The sequence below is a fragment of the Vanacampus margaritifer genome, chromosome 15 (assembly GCF_051991255.1).
Source record: "Vanacampus margaritifer isolate UIUO_Vmar chromosome 15, RoL_Vmar_1.0, whole genome shotgun sequence".
NCBI lineage: Eukaryota > Metazoa > Chordata > Actinopteri > Syngnathiformes > Syngnathidae > Vanacampus > Vanacampus margaritifer.
In genome coordinates this window covers 3,693,147-3,714,867 of record NC_135446.1, presented here as the reverse complement: position 1 = coordinate 3,714,867, position 21,721 = coordinate 3,693,147, and the positions used below count along the sequence as shown (strand labels likewise).

Below are 21,721 nucleotides of genomic sequence, written 5' to 3'. Positions count from 1 at the left end.
TTTTTCAGTCTAAATCAAGCGGGTTGGTCGAGAGGGACCAATTATTGGCCGGCCTAATTAACGGTGCAGATATTCATATTTTGATGATTTATTTTTTTAGTTTTTTTATCTGACAACTGATGATATTTCAATTTAAAACTGTACTAACTTCATGGAACTATTTATTGAAATTTTCCATTAATTTTCTAAGCAATGCCGCTGACCCTGCCTGGGAAATCTCTGCACCTTCTGTTTTTGTTTGAAATTAAAAGGGATTACCGGTACATCAAGGAATTTTAACTATAGGCATATAATGAATAAATCTTACCTTTGACACCAAGACGATGTAATTTTTGAAATGAAATATTATTATTATTATATAAATATTATAAACCCCGCCTCTCCCCGTGTGGTTGCCGTGCCCCTTTCGTCTGAGTCGCCTGCTGCCAAAGAGCGCTGTGTGGCCACGCAAGACCGGCCAGTTGTTGTGGTACAACCGTGTCTTCTTTACATGTGGAAATTGGATGGATGTTGAATTCTTCAATAAACATATGAAACAAAATGACTCCTTGCCGCAAGAAATCATAGTGGAGGAGGAGGGGACAAGAAGGAAGAAAGAAGGAAAAAAAGGGGGAAAAAGACAAGCAAGAGTGGGTCGCAAAGAAGAGACCTGCTTCTCAGAGGGCAAGCGTGCTAACCACTACACCATCCGTGCAGTTAGGTTCCATGCAAAAGGTTTTACTTGTAGTTTACACAAGTGTCAGTCAGAATCCTTTCAGGGATTTTAAGACGGCCAATGGGGTACCGCACGAATGCCGCAAGGTCACCTAACTTCAGCAGCTGAAACCGGAAGGAGGTCAAAAATGAAGCCGGCTCGTTGACAACCTATGCTTTGTTCTTGTTTATCTCGTACACGGGTTAGCATAGCCGAATAGACACCGGGTGAAGGTGTATTGTTTGTTGCCGAAGGTGAATGGCAACTTTTATTTATCCTTGGGGTTCACTTGAACGATGTCTTCATCGTTGGTGGGACCGGCAGGGTTAACTGTGACAATTTGAGATGGCCTAGTGAGTCTTTGGCCGTCGGCGTCTTCAGTCAAGAACAAGTCAGGTGGAATGTGTCTTTGTTCAAGACTTCGCAAGCGTCTGGGATGGTTTGTCCAGACTTCCTGTTTGGAAGACTGGGAACACACGCACGAGGTTCCGAGTTGGTGAGGGACCACAGTACATTGTTGATGGTGTCTACCTGGACGGCAAGGCGGACAAGCAAGTCTGCACCAACCAAAAGGGTGTGGGGCGTGTCCGGGACACCCAGGAAGTAGTGGGTTACTAAGCGCTGGTTCCACTGAAGGTTTAAGGCGCCCACTGCAGAAATGGTAAGAGGGGGTTCCATGTTCAACGGAAACTGGCAAGACTTGGAGACGAAAGTAATGTTTGGATCATGATCCCGCAAGTCGTCAGCAAAACCTGTAGAAGAGGCTGATTTGTCAGCCCACAAGGCGAGGACAGCGTCAAAGACGGGTGTACCTTGCACCTGGACACCTCCGATGAAGCGAGGGGCGCACCCTGCATCGGCCGGTGGCGGATCAAGGTCACACAGGAAGATGTTGCGGCTTCACAGCCGTTTCTTCGAAGGAGACGTGAGTGATCCTGCTGTAGAAGGTGTTGGGTCCCAGTTCCCTGTGGGGGCGCCTGCTTACATGTGTGGTGGCTGCGCCCGAGTCACATTGCACAGCTGAGACCTGTCATGCCCCGGGAGTGTTGTCAACAGAGCCTGCCGCACCTGGGCCTAGATCTGGCGTTTCTGGTAGTCGATGATGGGTTGGAAGCAAACCAGCAGGTCTTGATCCATAAGAAGGGGGACTGAATCAATGGCGACCGGGGGCGACGTAGGCCATCGCCCCGCACTTCGTAACGGCGCTCGCCCATCCCTTAGGACCGACTGACCCATGTTCAACTGTTGGTGGGTCATGTCAGTGGGTGTCCAGCCATCGCCTCGTCGCACAGACTGGTCTTTCGACAATTTCAGGAGTGCTTTGAGTATCCCGTCGGCAATTGCGCTGTAGTCGGTCGTCTTGGTGGTTCCGGGACTCGAGATTCGGTTTTCGTCGCGCATTCGGTTTCTTCATGTTTTGGATTGTAGAGCGAATTAGGCTTACCTTTAGAGAATCTGGAATGGCGGCGGTAAACAGTTTGCAATTCTCCATCCGGTCACTCGTCACGCGGGCTTTCAGTTTTGGAGCGTGGCACGTGTAAGCCGTTCGGTTGCAACTATTTTGGTTCAACCTTTTCAATCTGGATTGGACTTCCTTTGGAGCATTGGAGAAGGCTCCCTCAAGCTCCGATGGGGGACCCGCGTCTAATTGATAGACGTCGGCGTCTGCTACCTTAGGGGTTGAAACTTTTAATTTTGCATAGCTCCTAGCTGCTAAGTTGCGCAGCTGCGAGCTATTAAGTGTCTGAGGACACAAAGCCAATCCTAGGTAGTGATTGAGGTTTGGTTGGAGGTTCCGGACAAACAATGTTTTAAAAATCAGGTCCTCCTCCATGTTGGGCTTGTTACGAGTCCCAAAATAGGCATCGCGAAGACGACTATAGAAAGCCTGAGGGGGCTCCTTTTTTTCCTGTTTGGCGAACATGGAGATTTCCATGCCCGTCAACTCAGGAGAGCAATCAAATTAACGTGCCATGGCCTCAGCCAAGGTATCAGACAACACATCAGCAGGCTGCCATTCAAGCAGTCGGTTGACTGCGCGACTGGAAGTCATTTTTTATCAAGTACAACTTATCTTCCACGGTTGCCATTGGCAACCTCTGGAGATAGTAGTCAATGTCTTTCAGGTACTCTGATGTGTTGTGGGACACCCCTGGTTTTGGTTCGAACTTGGCAATGTTTCGAGCCAGCTTGTCCAAATCCTTCCAGGCCACGGCCATGTGTATCTCCAACGGGGGAGTCGACATGGGTCCACGTTGGAAACTGTCAGCACCTGATGGGCCCAAAACTCGTGGGGGCGCGTCTAGTGGCGGTGCCAGGCTTAACACGGCCGTGGTCACTGGCGGCGTCCTCCATCCGGCGTCGGGGTTAGGCGGCAATTTCAGCTGTGATGCTGTGGCTCTGGGATCAGATGGTCTGCCTGCAGGTGGAGCTCCCAAAAGGGGTGCTCCTCTGGCAATATTATTTAACTGCTGCACGCACTGTAACTCATGTTTAATCTGAGCTAACTCTGCCTCATAGTCCTGCTGGCATTGTCGGAGGTGGGTAACCTCGGCTTCAGTCAATGCCAATTTTATTCGCAGGTCGTTTGAGCGGTCTACTTCAAAAGTGCGTTCTTTTCTAAGAGTACCTTTTGTACCTATACTTGGAGGCACTTCACATCGTCGGATGACTGAGCTAGGAGCGAACTAACCCGGGAGTAATTTGCTTCGGCTTGTCGAAGTTGGTCCCTTGTCGGTCGGTCAGTCACCTCTGGTTTCAGTTAATAGCTTAATTTTGTCAGCAGTGGTTCTCAGCAGTCTTTCTTGCTCTTGATTTGTGTCTTCGGCAGATGCGAGAGCTCATATTAATTTGAAGCAGACTTGGTCGACTGAGACCAATCTTTTCGCTGAGGTATATGTTTCCTGTGGGTTGTAAAAAAAGAAATTCAGTCCCTGCTGGAGGGAAGTTCAAAGAGTTTTCTTTTTTGAACTGTCTCTGGTTGGTTTGAGAAAAGGCACGCACACACATTCCTCAGGGGTAAATGTTTAAAAAGGCAAATAAAAAAAAAATTGAGGGTGACGGGCAATATTCGTTACATGTGCAATAAACTGTTATTGTTGTTTTATTGCGCGAAAACATTATGTAGATGTTTGAGCTGTCACAAAACAAAAAATAGTAATGTTAAAGTCGAAGTTGTGCTTGAAATGTTTGTTGTACAAAAAGCTAATTTCCGCATGTTTTTTTTCTTAGGAATTGGAATTTAGACAAAACTTGGCTATATTCTAACGCTGATAACTGAAGAACGTAAAAAGATAGATGAAAGAAGAGAGTCTAATGGGTTTTTTTTTCAGAGAGAGAGAGAGAGAGCAATGATGATGACATGTCGACTCGGTAAGGTTACCGAATGAACAATACTGAGCAATGATGATGACATGTCGACTCGGTAAGGTTACCGAATGAACAATACTGAGCTCTCTCGCTCTTTTTTTTTGTATGTGCGTGTGCGGGAGTGTGTGTTCATGTGTGTTCATGTGTGCGTGCATGTGAGTGTGTGCTCATTAATTCAAATAAAACTATTAAAAATCCCATATCGTTCAACTAGACTGAATACTTCAGAATCCCGCTAGAGTCGTGAAGTTGTCAGGAGACCCGAAGAAGGATCAAAGAAAATAAATAAAAGGAAAGTGAGAGTCTAATTTTTCTTTTGGTATGTTCCATGTTTATATAGCAATAGAACACAATATTTTGTGGGCCTTGCAAGATCAGTCAAAATCCAGTAAAACGGCTGGTATTGAAGGAGGTTGCTCCAATGAAAATGGCTGGTATTCAATGAGTTAATTAAGCGTGGTGACGTACATCTTGCGGTACCCCATTGTCATTGCACTTTGGCATTGCAAACGTGAAGGATAATTGATTGCTTTCAATGCTTGCTTTGAATCTCAGGTTGTGAGGGGCTGGTGCTTAGAGAGTAGAATGACCTAGAATTTCTCATTGACGGACCAATGGAGGAAAACACCACTTCAGTTATTATTTTGGTGAGGAATTAGCATTTTAACAATGCTAAAAGTTCCAAAAAGTTAATTTTTCACGTTGCTATCCCTTTGAAATAAAAGTGAAAACATTTCAGATATTTTGCAATTTTGGATAACTTAATTTAACACAGTAGAAAACATTAAGGAGGCATTTACTTAAAGTTTCATTGAACTTTTTAAGACATGCTCATGACCCTATGACCTGAACATTTAGTTTGAATTTGTTATGTTCAGGAGCTGGAGCATGACAGAATTTTAAAACAAAGATGTCTATTGTCTAAGATTTTTTTAAAATAATATTTTAAGCATTTTGCAAATCTGAAAAGTTGCTCAATAAACATGATATAAACATTTCCATAAGGTGGTTAAGACTTGGAGTTTGTAATTTTAAAAATACAGTATTTATGCCAATATTTTCACTTTTAGTGAAAGTTAATGTCAACGCCAAATATTGGTTATCCTTAACTACTAATAAACGGTATCGGCCCTGGAAAAAAACATATTGGTCTATTGCTCAGATAGTCCTTGGACCCGTGATTTGGTTTCTAGCTTCATTCTAATTCAATTGGGTTTTTGTTTCATCAGCAACCTTTGAAGGTTTGGAAATGGTCGATTCCAAATCATTAACTTTGCCTGTCTCGAGTTGAAGATCATTCAAAGTCAATTAAAAAATGCCCGGAAAATAGCAATATAAAGAATGTATTAGTAGTAATGATGCTTTTTTTTTTCAGGATGGGCAAGTACCAATATCTGGTATCGGGCTTATACCTGTCCTTATGTCAAGGTATCGGTACTCGCAACGGCAACCGATACTATTATCGGTTGCCCTCTTTTGGTTTTATGACCAGGCAATTAGAATAATGAAAAAATTGCCAATAATTTCATGCAATTTTAAGGAAAATGCTATATTGGGATATAGAGGTATTTCTTTAAAATTGTATTTAATTTAAAAAAAAATTAATGGAAGGCGGGGGGGGGGGGGGGTTGATTTTGTGTATCAAAAGTACTAGTGGTATCATTATCGGTGACTACTCAGTAGTTGAGTAAAATGCGGTATTCAACATCCCTACTAGAGAGCTAACCTTTTTCCTGAAAGCCAAAAAAATCCATTCAGGAGATCAATTTGGACCTTTTACAAGAGCACGGGTGGTGTCATGTCAGTGGTATCACGGCCGGAAACGAGCCGGTGTCATGATTACGCGTGGCAGGCACACAATATGCCAAGGCTGAGGACAGTCAGAGGTTTGTGCTAAAAATAACTCTCAAGAAGCCCACCAACTGGTGACATAATCATGAGATTGCATATACGTGTGCGTGAGACACATGAAATGCAAGAACAGAATGCATGTTGCCTTCAGGATTCTTTTTTTTTTTTTAAAGGGCTCTTAATAAAGGTTAGGCTTTGTTCAAAGCAAGGAATAAAAATAGTTGGGCACATTGTTAAAAATTTGAGATTTACAACAGTTTTGATTTGCATTACTGTGCACAGATGTTACATAATCCTTTTTTGTTATCCAGTGGATACAATGCAAATATGCAATACAAAAGTTTCCATGGCAACCAATTGCAGGCCTTGGCGACGCTCAAATTAAATTAATTAATTAATTAAATTGTCAAATTATCTTAAGAGGCTTTTTTGACACTATGCACGTGTCATGTTTTATTATGTGACCAATCGCTACCTCTTGTCATGTGAGTTTGAAAATCTCTCAATTCACGTTGTGCTCACGGAATCAACGTTTGCTTCCAATGGCGACTCGTGTGCAAAAGCTTTCAACTGGCCTTGCAAGCTAACATTTTATCTTGAAGTTCAGGAAGGTCTTACGCAATGACATAAAAATTACTTCACATTGTAGGAGGTAGACACGCGTTCAATCACTCTGAAAGCTACTCGGGATTGTTTCCAAATCTCTTATCTGAGAAAGTAAAAGCATCGCGATCGCTGATAAAACCCTTAGCATGCTGCCGCACTCTGCCTTGCATGCGTCAACATTGACAAGAATGTCATGAAGGCAACGGGACAAACGGGGCTGTCATCATGCCTTTGCATCCTGGTCATGCAGGAGGTAACGGCCTCCCTCGTGGCCGTGAAGAGCCCATTGGTTCATTGATTACGCAATGCTGTCATTTCCTCCAGCAGGCAAATAAGTGATCATCACCGCTGTAATTGATATGGAAGTGCCTGGCCTGCCATCTTTCTTGGGCATGCACCTGCATTTCTTTCCCATGGCGGTTGGGCAAGGATGTTCAGGGGGAAAAAAAAAAAAATTGTGGGCAGATGACAAGCGATGGTTAGCATGGCTGCTGGCTGGTTCAGGTTCACTTGCTTGATTGACTTCCCCAGCAAGTAAATTGACTCTAATAACGGCTTTTTCACAACATTACTGCCTGCGGTGAAATAAGAAGCAAATAAGGTGATACCAAAGAAAAGTCAGGAGCCTTAAGATGATATAAAGTCACAACAGTGGGTAACTAACACCTGGCAATCTAACTCTATGTGTATAATCATCTGGCATATTGCATTTTTGTTTCATAAAGTTCTACAAGAAGATTTAAAAAAAAAATGAAGCACAGTGCTCTCTTGTCTGTCTGTCTGTCCATATTTTATATTTTTCCTGCAGTTTGGCCTGGCTTGTGTGCCCCCTAGATGACTCCCTCCCGATGAGCAGACTTACAGTATACATGAGGCCGAATTGCGACGGGCCTGGAGGTGGTCAGCAGCAGGACAGACACAGGTTTGGCGTTCTCCTTTTGTTTTTGTTCGCACACGCGCACACACACACACATCTGACAAATGTTGCCTTTAGTGTCGAGTGCATTTTAAGAGCTTTTTGGCGCCAGGATTCCTTCATGGCGTGATCAGCCCAAATCGAGCTTGGCTGCTCATAAACAATGAGTAAGAACAAGTTTGTAGACGGAACATTTGCCATCCAGCTTCAAGGATGTTTCTATCAAAACCTTGTTTTTCCTTTCTTCATTTTCTGTTCTGTTAGCAGCCTATTCCGTAGCGTTTCTCTTGGCTGCACTGTATATTAGTGTGGATGTTCAATTTGTTTTTGTTTTGTTTTGCACTCCAATATCAGCCTTTATGTGCTGTCAGGTCAATGTAATCTGCACAGGCCCTTCAGAATTTGTGTTGCATTTGATGATGTCAACATTGGTGAGTGGTCGGTCAGAGCAAAACTTGTTACAGCCAACTTGGACTGGCAAAACGCATCTATAGTAGAGTTGTCAAACGATTAATTTTTTAAAATCAGATTAATCACATCACTTAATTAAAAAGGCTTTTTATCAAAAACATTTGCCCGCCAAAGTTAAAGAGCACCTGTTGTGTGTTAGTTCTTTCAACCTATAATGTTATAAGGACGTCTTCCACAGTTTTTGATCCACTGCACTCTCCCATCCTCCTCTTTTTCTAATCAGTTGGTTAATTGCATAATTTAAAATGAAAAAAATATGACCCAGTAGCTTGACATGAACAAATTGTCTGAATGTCATACACAAACATTTATTAAATGCTTTACTTAATGCACGTCGTTATGTTTATTGCTCAAACACAACCTGTGCTACCTTTAACGTAGCCGTCCGCTGTCACGCTAAAGGATCATCTGCGGTCAAAATTAATAGTGTGATTAATCTGCTTTAATACATGATTAATGTGATACTTTTTTGTGATTAATCAATGAGTTAACGCTTTAACTTTGACAAAAGTAATCTATAGCCAACATCAGCATCTCTGGTATGCCGTTGTTTATTCACAGTTTTCATATTTGCGTCATGTCAGTAGATAATTATTGATTCTGAACTGCTTCAGTTGATGTATGCAGAATAGTTCCGTGCTCTCTTGCATTGTGTTTTTGGTTATAATCGACAGTTTGTATAATTGTGACGTGGCGGCTTGGACACGAGCCTTAGCAATTCTTATTAGTTTGCAGGCTGCTCCACCACTAGAAAACACATCCAGAAATGATATAATAAAGTGTACAATGTTAAAAGGACAGCTTTAAGCTCTGCTCATGTTTGTGTGCGTGCATGTGTGTCAGGGCGAGTAATTGTCCAATGTTTATGTGCACTGACTAAGCAGCTGCAAATTGTCAGAGGAGCCACACTTGAGTTGATCCACTCTTGTCCTGATTAGTGGTAGGTGGCTCAGCGGGGGTCCGCGGCACACAAACATCATAGACCTTTCAATATCGCCCCAAGAAAACCCGGCAGCAGGCTGCTGTTCAGTGGCGTCAAGATCAACAGCAAAACCAGAAGCGTGTTCTCCTTTTGTACACAGCAATACTGATCTCATGGCACATTTCCGGAGCATGAGCATCAATTTGGCCTACCCTGCACTTATGCTAAATTGAAGCCAAATGAATAATTCATTCCCTTGTGAGTCTTCTCACTTGCTTAAAACATTTACTTACAGATTTGTAGATATCATTCAGCGGATGTTTAAAGTGATGAGCAAAATCATGATGTTAAACTTCACCGTGTCAACACATTTTGCTGCAGTAAGAATAAGGAGTGCAATTGAAATTGATCTTTTTATTTTGCTCCTTCCACTCCTTCACCAAAAAGGGTGTGAGGGTCTTTCACAGCCCGAGTGCACGTTAACAGATAGTGGCGCTTCATCAGCATCCGTGGGTTGCCACTAAAAGGGACTCTTGAGCCACTCATTGTTGCCCACATCAGAGGCGCTACGTGGCGCTTCACACATGGCGGCCGTCAACGCAATCCTTCTGTGTGCGTGCGTGTGTGCGTGCGTGTGTGCCTACTATCATTTTTGAAAGAGCAACGAGAGGCATGCGTCAAATGCCCGCGTGTGCAGAGAAAAGATGAGATCATGGATAGTACAGATTATCTTGATGGATTCACTGTAGCAAAGCAATCAGTGGCTTTATTTGTGTTGGATATGCCAAATACCAACGTACACATTTTCCACTCAGTGATGTACTGTATCAGACATTAGCTGATGTTAAATCTTCAAGTACAGTATGATCACATATTTGTTCTGCAATAGCATACCTAGTTTTTTGGCTTTAAATCTTCAAATCCTGCAAGTGACCATGTGTAAATGGAGCTTCACTGCCTCCATCTATTTTCTACAACGTTTGTCCTCATAAGGGTGGTGAAAGGGTGGGCTGGCCTGGAGCGCACCCCATCCGACATTGGATGCAGGAAGGAAGCGTACCGTACACCCTGGACTGGTCGCCGGCCAATCGCAGGGCACATATAAACAAACAACCTTCTACATTCCCACCTACGGACCATTTCGAGTCTTCATTTGTACTCAACATTAAGAAAGGCCACACAAACACAGAGAGAGCATGCAAACACCACACAGAAAGACTCTAGCCGAGATTTGAACCCAACTGTGTGGCAGATTTGCTATAACCACTTTTCCACCATGCTGCCAAATAGGGCAAAATCCTAAAAAAATAATCTAATTGCAATTTCCTACACATTATTTTTGTGATTATTCTCTTCCAATATGTGTTCTTTTTTTCAAGAAACACAAGCAATAAAATAATCTGTATTACAATAAACAATATCAGATTTATTATTTGTTTTGGTGACAGTTACTTTAATTTGAATTTTTAACTTAGTGAACAGTTTGACATGCAGTCTTTTAAGTGTTCACTACATCAACTTGACAAAATTATACCAAACACGAGTGATGTAAACAGACGTCAGCAAGTCATAAATCAGATTACAACAATAACGCAAACAAAATTTTACTTTACATGGTTCAGGAAACAATGAAATGGAAACACGTGGACTGCACTTAAGCTCTCAACTTATATCTGGACATTATATAAATGAAATAATAATAAGAAGAAGAAGAAGAATCATAATCATAATCATAATCATAACTAGAAAATATAATAAAGCCTACCAACTGACCAAACTGAAGCTGTTTTCCCCCAAAAAAATTGCGGCCTTTGCAATTTCAAAATTGCATTCAACTGCATTGCAATGATGAATTTGATTAACTGGTCGCTAGTTTTAAGGAACATTTCTGCTCCTGTGTAATAGGATAGAAGGAACCCTGTGACATAATAAATGTTCCTCTCACCATCACTCAGAGTGGAAGAATTAGAAATAAAAATGACTGCATAACAACCCTATACAACCCTGCCAGTTTAATTCAAATGGGTGATGATGACAAAAGTGACTCCCGTCTGTGGCTGTAGGCATACAAGCAATAATCAAGAATACTGATGATTTGGGAGGATTCAATTTTAAGACGGTGAGCCTTAAAAAGGGGTTCAGAAGTTCCAGGTGGGCATTTCTTACTGCTACACTCTGCTGAGCTGAAGGAATCGTTGTGCTTACATATGTTCAGCCAGTTGCATGCTTTATTTTTTATTTATTTTTTTAATAACAAAAGAGAAAGTTTAAAAAAAGAAGAAGCTAATTTGGAAATGTTGTGATCTTACAGGAGCGTCTGAGAATGACCCTTTTTTGTTTCCAAGGACACTAAGGCTGCGTTCACACTGCAGCTCAATGCCGATTTTTTCACAAGTATCTGATTTTTTTCATGCAGTGTGAACGGTACAATTCCGCTTTTTTAACACCCGACCTGGGCCTCTTTCGTATGTGGATATAAATCGGATATGTATGCAATGCGTTTGCACTGTGAACGCTCATCCGCACGCATCCGATTCATACGTCATCAAAAGCCTATTCGCTCTGCACGGGCAGGAGAGAGTGCTTGGAAGGGAGACTACTGACACGTCTGTGAATATATACAAAGCTGTTTTGAGTAACAGTGTTACATTTTTATTTGTCTTTAATTAATCACACTTGAAACATGAAGTATAAAGTTGCGTGTGGTGATAGTAGAAATTCAGCCCTGCAGACGGTTCATCACAAACGGCGATGTATCCTCTTCGGTAGACTTCTCAATGAAATGAGGTTGAAGAGTGTGCCTGAATTTCCCCCCCAAATTTCTTTGACCTCTTCCAACCTTGCTACTCTGGCGACATAAGATGCAAAAAATAAGTCCGACGTATTTCTGTTGCTGCTTGTAAACAGCATATTCAAAACTAACGCACGATAAAACCGAGGACAGCAGCCAAACAGGAGCGGACGTGAAAACAGTCCACCAACCAGGAGCGCGGGCGTTTGCACAGCTGAATTTGCATAATGTCTGCAGACAAGACACATAAATCGAACTCCTAACACGTCCGCGAAACGAGTCCACCAGTCCACCAATCTGTAGCGTGCGTTGTCACAGCTAAATTTGCATATGATAAAAGTCGCTTACCTAAGCGACTTGGTTGGCGGTGAAACGTTGCGAGTCGGGTTACATCCGTGAACACTGCAACGTGACGTTGTTTTGGGTGTACGTCACACGGCGTGTGCTCTTTGCGCATGCGATTCGCATCACGGGCATGTGGCATTTGTTTATGTAATGTGTACGGTACATAAAAAGATCGGATTTAACAAAAAATCCGAATTGAGCATCACGCCCTGCAGTGTGAACGTAGCCTAAGTGGAGATAATAAAGGCATTTATGCCGAAACACAAAGGAAAAAACAAAATGGGACTCTACAAACAAAGCAAGGCTGAATTTATGTTAGGTATAAAAATGTTGACAGAAAATATTTGTAGAGGTTGTGATGAGGCACACAGAGACAAATCAGAGATAAACATGCTAAAACATGTAAATAATGTGTCCGTTTTATAGGTTCGGTATGCAAATTACAAAAATATGAGCCAACTAAGTTGGGAGCATGTCAGATTTCAATCTTCGTATAAGCCATAGGAGGAGATGCTAAATATAACAAACACAATTGTAATCAATATAAAAGATCCCATCCTACCTGACTTGCCCACACCTGCTCGGCCTAAGATGGCGAGTTTCACCTCCGGGCTTTTGGCCATGATGGCAAGCTCTCAAGTCAACTGGCCATCTTCTGATTCCTACGGGAGAAACCAGCACCTGCGGAGAAAAGTGCAAAAAGTAATTTTGTCATGTCGCCGCATACATTGTGCTTGAAAGAAAATCAATGCTTACCCAAGCAAAGAAGAAAAGCATGTAAATGGCAACCGGTTGACGGTGTACCCCGCCAACTGCCCGAAGACAGCCGGGCACCCCCGCAACCCTCGTGAGGATAAAGCGCTTCGGATAATTATTTTGTCAGTCATTCTCTCACATACCACTAGAGGGAGCCTCCATAGCACACTTTATGCTACTTCTCATCAGTAAAGTTGCTTTGTGGAGTTTGTCACTTTTTCTTTTTTTTTACTGGCGACTGCAAAGGGAAGTTCATTAGTCTGGCCTAAAGCGTAATACAGCCTCGGTGTCAAGCTCAAGTATGTGGAAACTCTTTGTTTTTCACTTTTCTTGGAGTCTGAGCTGGGGTTTGGGCTGTGCTCCAAGCAGCCCTGGTATTTTTACTTTTATCATTGTATCGCAATCATGTTGTACGCTAACCACTCCAAACCAAGAAACGGTGGAGTGTTCACTCCACACTGAAGGGAAGATACAAGCTGATGGGCACTCTCCGAGTCAAAAAGTCAAGGCTCTTTGTACTCATGTGGGCATTAGTGGAGCCTGCATGATGTCGAAAATGCTTTTTGAACAGCATCACGCACCTTTAATGTTTGTAGTATGTCATGATATCTTATGATTTAGCAGCAGGTGTTTGATACGTGGGCTTTCCCCTAATGATTCCCTCTTTGGAAGCCAAAAGTGTAAACGTCTCGCTGGCAGAAGTGAGGGAGTGTGGCAAACCTCCAAAGGACTCACAACATATACACACACTCAGGGGGGCTTGTGTAATCATTTCCCTGTTATGCTGGCACACACATGCCCATACATGGTGGCCATGTGCTCCTCTTTCTCTTGGTGAGAGTCGAGCTGACATCCTTAAAAGACTGATTACTATTATTATGAATCCAAGTGTCGAGTGTAAGAGACATGTGGTCATGTTGGACCAGCCCCAATGTACACTTCTTGACTGCATTAGCGTGTGTTTATTTTTCAATGTGTGTGATATGCTTAGTGGCTTAATTAAACACAAGCATAGGTGCAAGTGTGTGTAAATAAGGACATGAAATGAGACACCTCCTCTGTCGGTCTAAATGCCTGCAACATTACCAGTCGCTTCTACGGCTGCTAATAGATTTTCTGCAGCCTAATGAACTTCCCTTCGCAATCGCATGCCACCCGTTTCATATCAATAAGAATCGTGTAAGATCTTTTGCAGCGAACTTTAAGTCTAGCTGATGCTTTTAACCTGAAATTGTTTAACAATCTGTCTATTGTACAGCGTGTATTACTGCAGTGAGAGAGAGAGAACAACTCCCACACAGCAACAGCAAAGGGGAAACACCACTGAGCGAGTCTCCCTGCCAACATGGTCATTCCCGTGTTTTGCCATTTCCTGATCCGTATGCTTACGAGCTGCTGTCCCCACTAGAAGGCAAGTTCCCCACGTATTAATTTCAGAAAAAACTTGTTGGCGTGAAGACAAAAGTGCATAGTGTTATATTTAAAAAAGCACTGCACCGTTGACGCTGTCCCGAAACAATGACATGAAGAATTTATAGAGCTTAGCAAAATATTATTTTAGCTCAAAGAGTCAGCAAATGCTTCCATAAGAAGTTGATTTAAGTCTGCTTAAAGTGACAAATCAATTGTTTTCTTTGGCTGTTTCTCTCAGTTCATGAAATCAATAGTCCGCTAATCTGTTCACTCACTGCCAGGATAAGAATGAGATGATAACAAACTGCAACTACTGCCTTTCATTAGCACACAATGGACAGTCTGGTTCTGTTAAACAAGACTAGAAAACAATAACGTGATAAGAACTTGATGGTTTTTTTAGATGCATATGCCAAGTGAACAGACCAAATTTTTGATGAAATCAAACATTTGTGCACAGTGCACACCCATATCATCTCCAACGTAAGTACAACTTTAATAACACAAACTACACTAAGTTGCAATTTAATTGTCAGGCTAAAAGGTCCAAAATATACTTTGTCACTTCATGACTAATTTCCAACCTTTCAAATTGATATTTATGAGATTAGAGGTAAGGTTACCAAAACGATAGCAGTCTTAAATTAGCACGCTTCTTTCACTCTTGGGTGGACCTCCTCCCTTTTGGGGCTCTAATTGTCCCGTCGAACTGAGCTTATGTTTTTTTGTTTTTTGTTTTTTTCCCCCTCTCCATCCAGCTAGGTGCCCATTTGTCTTTGTGTGCCTTCCCTGCCCCGGGAAAGGAACCAGGGTGGTGCTGAGGTTGGAGGAGATTACAGAGTGCAAACTTCCAAACCATGGGAGGAGACCTGCTGCAGTGCAGGCTATAGAAAGACAGCTAACCACAAGCCTGTCATCAAAATACACGCGCATTGGACTTATGTAGTGACAGCAAATGTGTACTGAAAATACATACCCAAGCTTGAGAATTGCTATCTACATGAACAATTTGAAAATGTGGACTGAGGTAGAAGAATCACATCAATGTTATTGTAATTAGAGTGCACGCATCAGCTTCGAGGTCCCAATAACATCTTAACTTAACAAGCCTTCATTTCCTCCCGGAGATTACTTCAAGTCAGTGCAACAACATTGCTATTGATACGCATCATCAGTATGACAAGCAAGGCCAAAGCACATTTGGCAAGAGATGCGCAGGGTGACCCCAAAGTCCACTGAGATGTGGACTATTACGCAACAGCCAGAGGCGCTTGTGAATGCCAATTATGTCCTGTGACCCAAGAAAAAGAGGAGGAAACAAGTGTGCGCTGCACATGTATGAAGATCAGCACGGAAGCAAGATGTTATGTACATTTGTAACTGCTATACTCTTGCTAGACTTGACTTTTACAATTAACTTGGGAGCCCAGTAGGCCTAACCGGCGGTGTCATCTGTAGTGTGCAATTGTGCCTTTAAAAGCCGAAATGGGCACACATGGAGACTTATTTCTTACAGCGTGACACCACTGTATGCAAGTCAAACCAGATGAGGGCTGAGATGGGAAATTTTGCTAATGTGGATGTTTGGGAACCCGACTGACATAAAAGCCCAAGTAGATGACTTACCAATGTCGGCTACAACCAGCGATGATTTCGGGGAGATGAACAGGGGAGGAAATCAATCAAAGTGTCCCTCCAGGTAGATATAGACACTGGGTGTGCGCAGCTGCATTCAGCGACAGACCACCGTACGGACAGATAAATAGATGGATGCCTGATGGACCAGCCTGATGGAAGGATGGACGGACGCACGGAGAATGAACAGCAGCTCCCTCGCTGCTGTGAATGAACCTCAACCGTGCGTCTTAATAATAAGACGAGGAGTTCCCAACAAATAGTGAAGAGATCGAGTCTTGCATGCCCCTGCAGTGCTACCAAAACAGTGCACACAGCGGCATCTAGTGAAAGCTATTGACAACACAGGGAAAACACACCACCTTAAAAAAAAAAACAACTGTCAGGCCTGTCCTGCATTTTGATTGGTCAGTTTTCCTCCAATAGCCTTGTAAACCGGAAGCGGGGTTTAACGTTGAATAGCAGGTGCGTCAAGTTGTGTTTTTACATACTCTTCGGTAAATTACAACACTTTATAATTAAAGGAGTCCAATGTTTGCTGTTTGTTTAACCAAAAAGAAAAATTATATATGCATAGTCTGACGGTAAATAGTGATTGTGATGTGGCAGCTAGTAGTCGAACTCAAAGCCACTAACACTGATTGTTGATTGTTATCCAGATGGGGTCAACATTTTATTAATAGTCCAGCATTTTCCCAGTAGAATTTTCCCTGCTATGCTGTTTTCAACCACAAGAGGACAGGAGTGTGCACTTAATAAGTTTATATTAATGGTGGGCCAAATCAGTACTTCAAGTTTAAAATGTTTCATTGTTATCATATTTCCAGTTATTTTTCCCCCCTTTCAGACTTCCTCTGAGTTGCTTTCATTTTTGCGTCTTCCATCTGGCCTTCGTTGAAGCCTGCTTTTCAACCTTCCTTCCTTTCTAGTCTCATTTGTACCCCCCATGGCCCCACACCTGACATATTTTTCTTTCTTGCCTTCCTTCCATCACATCTGCTATTTCCTTTCATCCTTCCTTCCTTTGCTTAAAACCTACATTTTTGTCATCTTCCTTTTAAGTATTACTTTATTACTTAAATCTGTTTTTCTGCTTCTTTCCTTATATACTTCCTTCGATGCAATACCAATACCAAAATTTATTTGGTGCATACAATTTTTTTTTTAGCCTGGTGTTTTCCCTTGGTTGCATTTAGCCTAATTTGATTTTTGTTTGTGTCTTTCAAATCAACAACAGTCTGGGAAATAATCTGAAATGTTTGACGCCCAGCAGCACACATGCACTCCCTCCCACTTGAAACACTTGTGCTCTGAGGTGGCGCGCTGTGCGCTTTTACGCACCACTCCAGAGCGGCGGACTGAGAGGCATGCAAAGCGTCCGGCTGGTACCACAGCAAGAGGATGCCGCCACTGCTTCTGTCGACGCCTCTCTTCTGTCTTTTCTGGCCACAAGTAGGTCAGTGCCTGGAGGCAACAGGTGGAGGCTTCGTCGTGGACGGGGACATCCGCCACTTGGTCGCCACAGCTGATGCCGTCTATGTAGCAACCGAAGAGAAACTCTACCAGCTGAGCCGCAGCCTTAGTCTAGTCCACGCAGTCGAGCAGAAAGGCGTCCTCAAGGGAAGGAGTAACACTGCACAGTTTACCAGAGTCGCGGGAGATTGGTGGAATGAGACGTTCAGCGTCAACGTGCTGTTGCCCTTTGTGGAGAACGGAACCCTGATCAGCTGCGGCGTGACCGACAACGTGTGCGGCTACTGCGAGCTGCTAGCCTTGGCCAACATTTCCACGGTACTTCACAGGGAGCACATCCTGGTGGGGCCCTCTAAGCGCACCAGCGCGTCCGTGGCCTTCCTAGTGGACGTTCAGAGGGCCAGCCGTGACTTTTACATCATGACTGCCATCCAGCAACGCAAGGGCATGACCTGGTACAGCATGTGCGACTCTTCCAAAGAGGCCGTGTACCTCCACAACACAGATAACAAGCCCGAACTGCTCTTCTCCTTCTCCGGTGACGGCTCCAACCCTCTCTTTCGAAGCTGCGGTGATGTGGATTTCATGGCTGGATTTCAGGTCGATGCTGTCATTTATCTGTTTGCCAATGTGCTTTCTTCGCAAGCTGGCGGCAACAGAGTTCGCCTCATCTGGCTCCAGGCCAAAGCAAGGAAAGCCGACACCCTGAAATCTCTGCGTGGAGCATCTCTGCTCATCCCCGGGATTCCGGGCAGTAGATTGGTGACCTCCTCACCGGTCTCACCCGGACCCCCATCCACTTTGTGGGTCGGCGTGTTCAGTGCAGACGGTGATCCAAGCGCCACTCAGCTGGTTCTGTTTGACATCAGTCCCGATTCCACAATAGCAGCAGATAAAGACCCCGATTTCTACAGTGGTGTCACATGTAGCCAACAAAACACCGCGGTTAGTTGTACAACTGACTTCTCGCCCTTGTTGCAGTCCAATGATCTCTGTCTGCCTGTTGTTGGTTTGTGTTTGTCAGGTGAAGGTGCTGCAGCCATTGAAAGTGCTCTTCAAGCAGACCTCCATGACGGCTGTCCTGGCCACAATGCAAGGGGCCTGGATGCTTGTCTTCGTTGGGACAGCAGATGGACAGCTCATTAAGGTATGAGTTAGTACACTTACACATATCGGCTTTGTCACATCAATAATAAAAAAAAGATCAATCATAAATCAAAACGTTTCCACCCTAAACTGTAAAACACCATTGAGGAGAGAAAAAAAAGTCATTTTGAGAGGGGAAGTAAAAAAGCAAGTCAGTTAATGTGGAGGTTGCATAAGTCGGCACATCCTGTTCAAATTGGGGATGACTCCCTTTCAAACACATGTTGCATGGGGGTTGGCACAACTGCCACCATTTCAAGCGCTTCGACTTTACCACAAACAAAGTTCTGCTTTTCCTGTGCCTTTTTGCTTTCTAGCTGAACAAACTTGAAGTTTTTATTGCTAGCACTGACTGCTATTTGATTGGCATGTCACATGTACCGTAGCACTTAACATATTTTAGTTTTTGGACGCAAAATGATATTTATACTTGATTAAGGCTTAGCAAATCAACGTGTCACTGATTTGCTTTAGCATTTCAATGCAACTAACAAACAAAGTGACGACAACTTGTGGCGATCCTGTCACATTCATATTGATGACTTTGCAAGCATAACTACCACGTGAAAACTTGTCACACTTACACACTTGCCTCATGTCGAGAGAGGAAGTGAAGCAGGCATTAAGAGTGACTACAAGGGAAGTAAGTGGGCCTGAGGAAGTCCTGTGCAAATCGGTTTGCTTGCTTGTTTGAATGTTTGTCACACTTGATGGCACTCAGGAAAAAGTGCACAAAGTCTCCTTGCCAAGTCAAATGCAAGAGTGGATCACGTGCTTGTGGCTTTACCTCAATCACAAGAAATGCAAGCCACGTGCTGAACATCATAAATGGCAGACATTTTATTCATGCTTGGCCATTTTAATAACTAATGCAAACTGTTAAGCTCCAGCTAAACCTCAGACTTGTCATAGTCAATTGTAATCAATACATTTTTCTGTGCTCGTTATTTCCAGCTAAGTGTAGACAAAAACCATCACAGCACTTGTCCCACTTTGCTTTACCGGACGCCTGATGACCGCAAAGTATTTCCCAGTATGCCCCTGGACCAAGTGGATGGTAAACACGTGTACGCCGCCTTTAGTAATCAGGTTTGTGTTATTCGCTCAATGTTGAAAAGTGTCAAATGGTCATTGACTGAATTGATTTATGCTGAATGTTTTTGTTTTGCAGGTGCAGCGTGTGTCCGTGGCCAAGTGCCACACGCACAAAACGCTGCAAGATTGCTGGTCGGCGCAGGATCCAAGCTGCATCTGGTGTCACGCCAAAAAGAGGTTGGACACGTCCTCTGACTTCTTCATCCTCTCAACATGATGACGATGATGATGATGGTGGTGGTGTTTTGTTTCATCTCAGTTGCACGTTTAAGGACCAATGCCAAAACTCCTACTGGTTGTCCTTTCCTGATGATTACCAGAAAAAGAGGATTTCCTACATGGTCGACAAGCAACTTGATGGTCAGGTACAAGCATCAAGCACGGCTCACAAAATGTTGTCCGTTTGCCTTTTTGAGCACTACCACCCTCGCCTCCTTCAGATCAGCTTGGACGTCCACTTGCATGTCAAAGTGGATCAGAACGCCAGCACCAGCTTTGCCTGCCAGTTCTCAGCAAATTCTGGTGAGCTTTGCAGTAGGGATGGCCCTCAGCCCATCTTCCCACAATGCACTTGCATCCTCTCAAATGGCACGCTAACCAGCAAAGGTTCGTCAATTTGCATCATGGTAAACGTCATGGAAACACTCAACAGTGTGTATATTATTAACCTCCTTGAAATGTACAGGTATGAGCGTGACAGTAAAGTTCCGACTGGGGTCAATGTTTTTTCTGGAAAGAATCAAGTTGATGATGTGCCCTGACATCAGGGGCTCACCTCCTGTTGCTGTGTGAGTCGCAAAACACCAACAAGGACAAATGTTCCATGAATATGATCCATGTGTTACCATGTGATTCGTGTTCACAGAAAATGCTCAACCTACAAGGTGTGTTTTCTTTTCAGGTGCCACAGATGTTTTGAGCTCGGGTGCAGCTGGAGCAACGGCAGCTGTTCCTGGCCTACTGCAGGACAAACAAATGTAAAAAACTTTGTATTACACCTAAATTTCCCACCCCCCCCCAAAATTGAAAGAAAAGCATTCTGAGAAAAAAACTGGACTATATGTGACATTAAAAAGTGGCAAATTTGCAAGATGATGACACGATGGTCGACGAAAGTTACGACTGTAACTGCGGTTCTATTACAGTCGTAGCTTTCGTTTTAGGTGGTGCCTCTTCCAAGTGTGAATGCTTAATATGATGGTTAATCTCTGCGAAAGCAATTACTATCTCCTTATTTGAAAATCTGAGCAAAAAGTATCATTTTTTTTACCTTCTTCCACTGTAGACATTTTGCACACTTAAGAATTGTGAGTTGGCACAAACATCTGAGTAGGCTACTTCTCGCAAGTTTCAGGGTTTTTTTTCCTCACAAATCTGCAAGTTCAATTCTTGTGAATTTGTGAGCTTTTTTTTCTCACAAATTTGACACTTTATAATGTTACAAAAAAAAAATTTTCTCTCTCCCTAATTTGCTACTTAATCATGCCACAAATGTTAAACTTTTTTTCTGGTCAATTTGTGAGTTTTTTTTCTCACAATATTACCCCTCTCTCTAAAAAAAAACAACAACAACCCGCATATTTACTTACACGTGGCCCTAATACGCAGTCGTACCAATAAATTTTTGTGTTTGTGTCTTCCAACAGGACCAAGTTTGCCAAACGATACAATCACAAATGAACATTTCTGTGAGTCGCCCTCTAAATCGTATTAACTTTACGCACGTTATCTCCAGTTGATGTTTCAAAGAAAATGTAACAATAGTCTGTGTGCATGTTTGCGGTTAGAAGCCAGAGATCTCCTCTGTCACCCCCAATGTTGTGTCTTTCTATGGCCACAACTGGGCTGTTTTGTCTGGCCATAACCTCAGACATGTGACTGCAGTGAGGATCCAGACCGACATGGACTGCAAGCCACGGGAGTGAGTGTTGAAAGCTGCAGCACACTTGTTAATTTGATCTCGACATTATCAGTAACGAGACACTCATTCTAGGCCGATCAAAACTCATATTGCATGTTGCTATCCGATTCCCTCACATTTTGTCTCAGGTCTCCTGTGTGGAACAACACTGCCGTGAAGCTCAGCTTTCACATTCCCGCCATCCAAGGCAAAGGAACGGTCCGTGTGTGTGCTGTCCTCCCAGATGGCAGCTGCCATGGCAACGGCAAACTCACCTACACGTCATCACCATCCTGCACCGCTGTGACGCCAAACAGCAGCTGGAGCAGGTAGGAGTT

The 21,721-nt window shown here is 43.2% G+C and overlaps 2 protein-coding genes across 6 annotated transcripts in view; one reads left to right on the top strand and one right to left on the bottom strand.

Annotated features, from left to right (window-relative positions):
* Positions 1–16,084, bottom strand: part of rerg (RAS-like, estrogen-regulated, growth inhibitor) — a 29,337-nt gene extending 13,253 nt beyond the window's left edge. The window contains exons 1-2 of one of the 2 annotated variants that reach the window (XM_077545415.1): positions 15,761–16,084; positions 12,528–12,646 (exon numbers count right to left, since the gene is read on the bottom strand). In XM_077545415.1, the coding sequence (XP_077401541.1) occupies positions 12,528–12,588 (61 nt within the window). In that variant the 5' untranslated portion in view covers positions 12,589–12,646; positions 15,761–16,084. Of the gene's footprint in view, positions 1–12,527; positions 12,647–15,110; positions 15,222–15,760 lie in introns of those variants that run through there. The other variant, XM_077545416.1, reaches the window with a different exon arrangement.
* A 925-nt stretch (positions 16,085–17,009) lies between these two features.
* The window catches only part of plxnc1 (plexin C1), a 32,362-nt gene continuing 27,650 nt past the window's right edge, over positions 17,010–21,721 (top strand). For all 4 annotated transcript variants that reach the window (XM_077545420.1, XM_077545418.1, XM_077545419.1 and 1 more), the window contains exons 1-11: positions 17,010–18,187; positions 18,267–18,389; positions 19,343–19,477; positions 19,560–19,660; positions 19,743–19,848; positions 19,924–20,089; positions 20,169–20,271; positions 20,385–20,460; positions 21,130–21,171; positions 21,271–21,404; positions 21,533–21,712. In XM_077545420.1, coding sequence (XP_077401546.1) covers positions 17,171–18,187; positions 18,267–18,389; positions 19,343–19,477; positions 19,560–19,660; positions 19,743–19,848; positions 19,924–20,089; positions 20,169–20,271; positions 20,385–20,460; positions 21,130–21,171; positions 21,271–21,404; positions 21,533–21,712 — 2,183 coding nt within the window. In that variant the 5' untranslated portion in view covers positions 17,010–17,170. The remainder of the gene's footprint in view (positions 18,188–18,266; positions 18,390–19,342; positions 19,478–19,559; positions 19,661–19,742; positions 19,849–19,923; positions 20,090–20,168; positions 20,272–20,384; positions 20,461–21,129; positions 21,172–21,270; positions 21,405–21,532; positions 21,713–21,721) is intronic.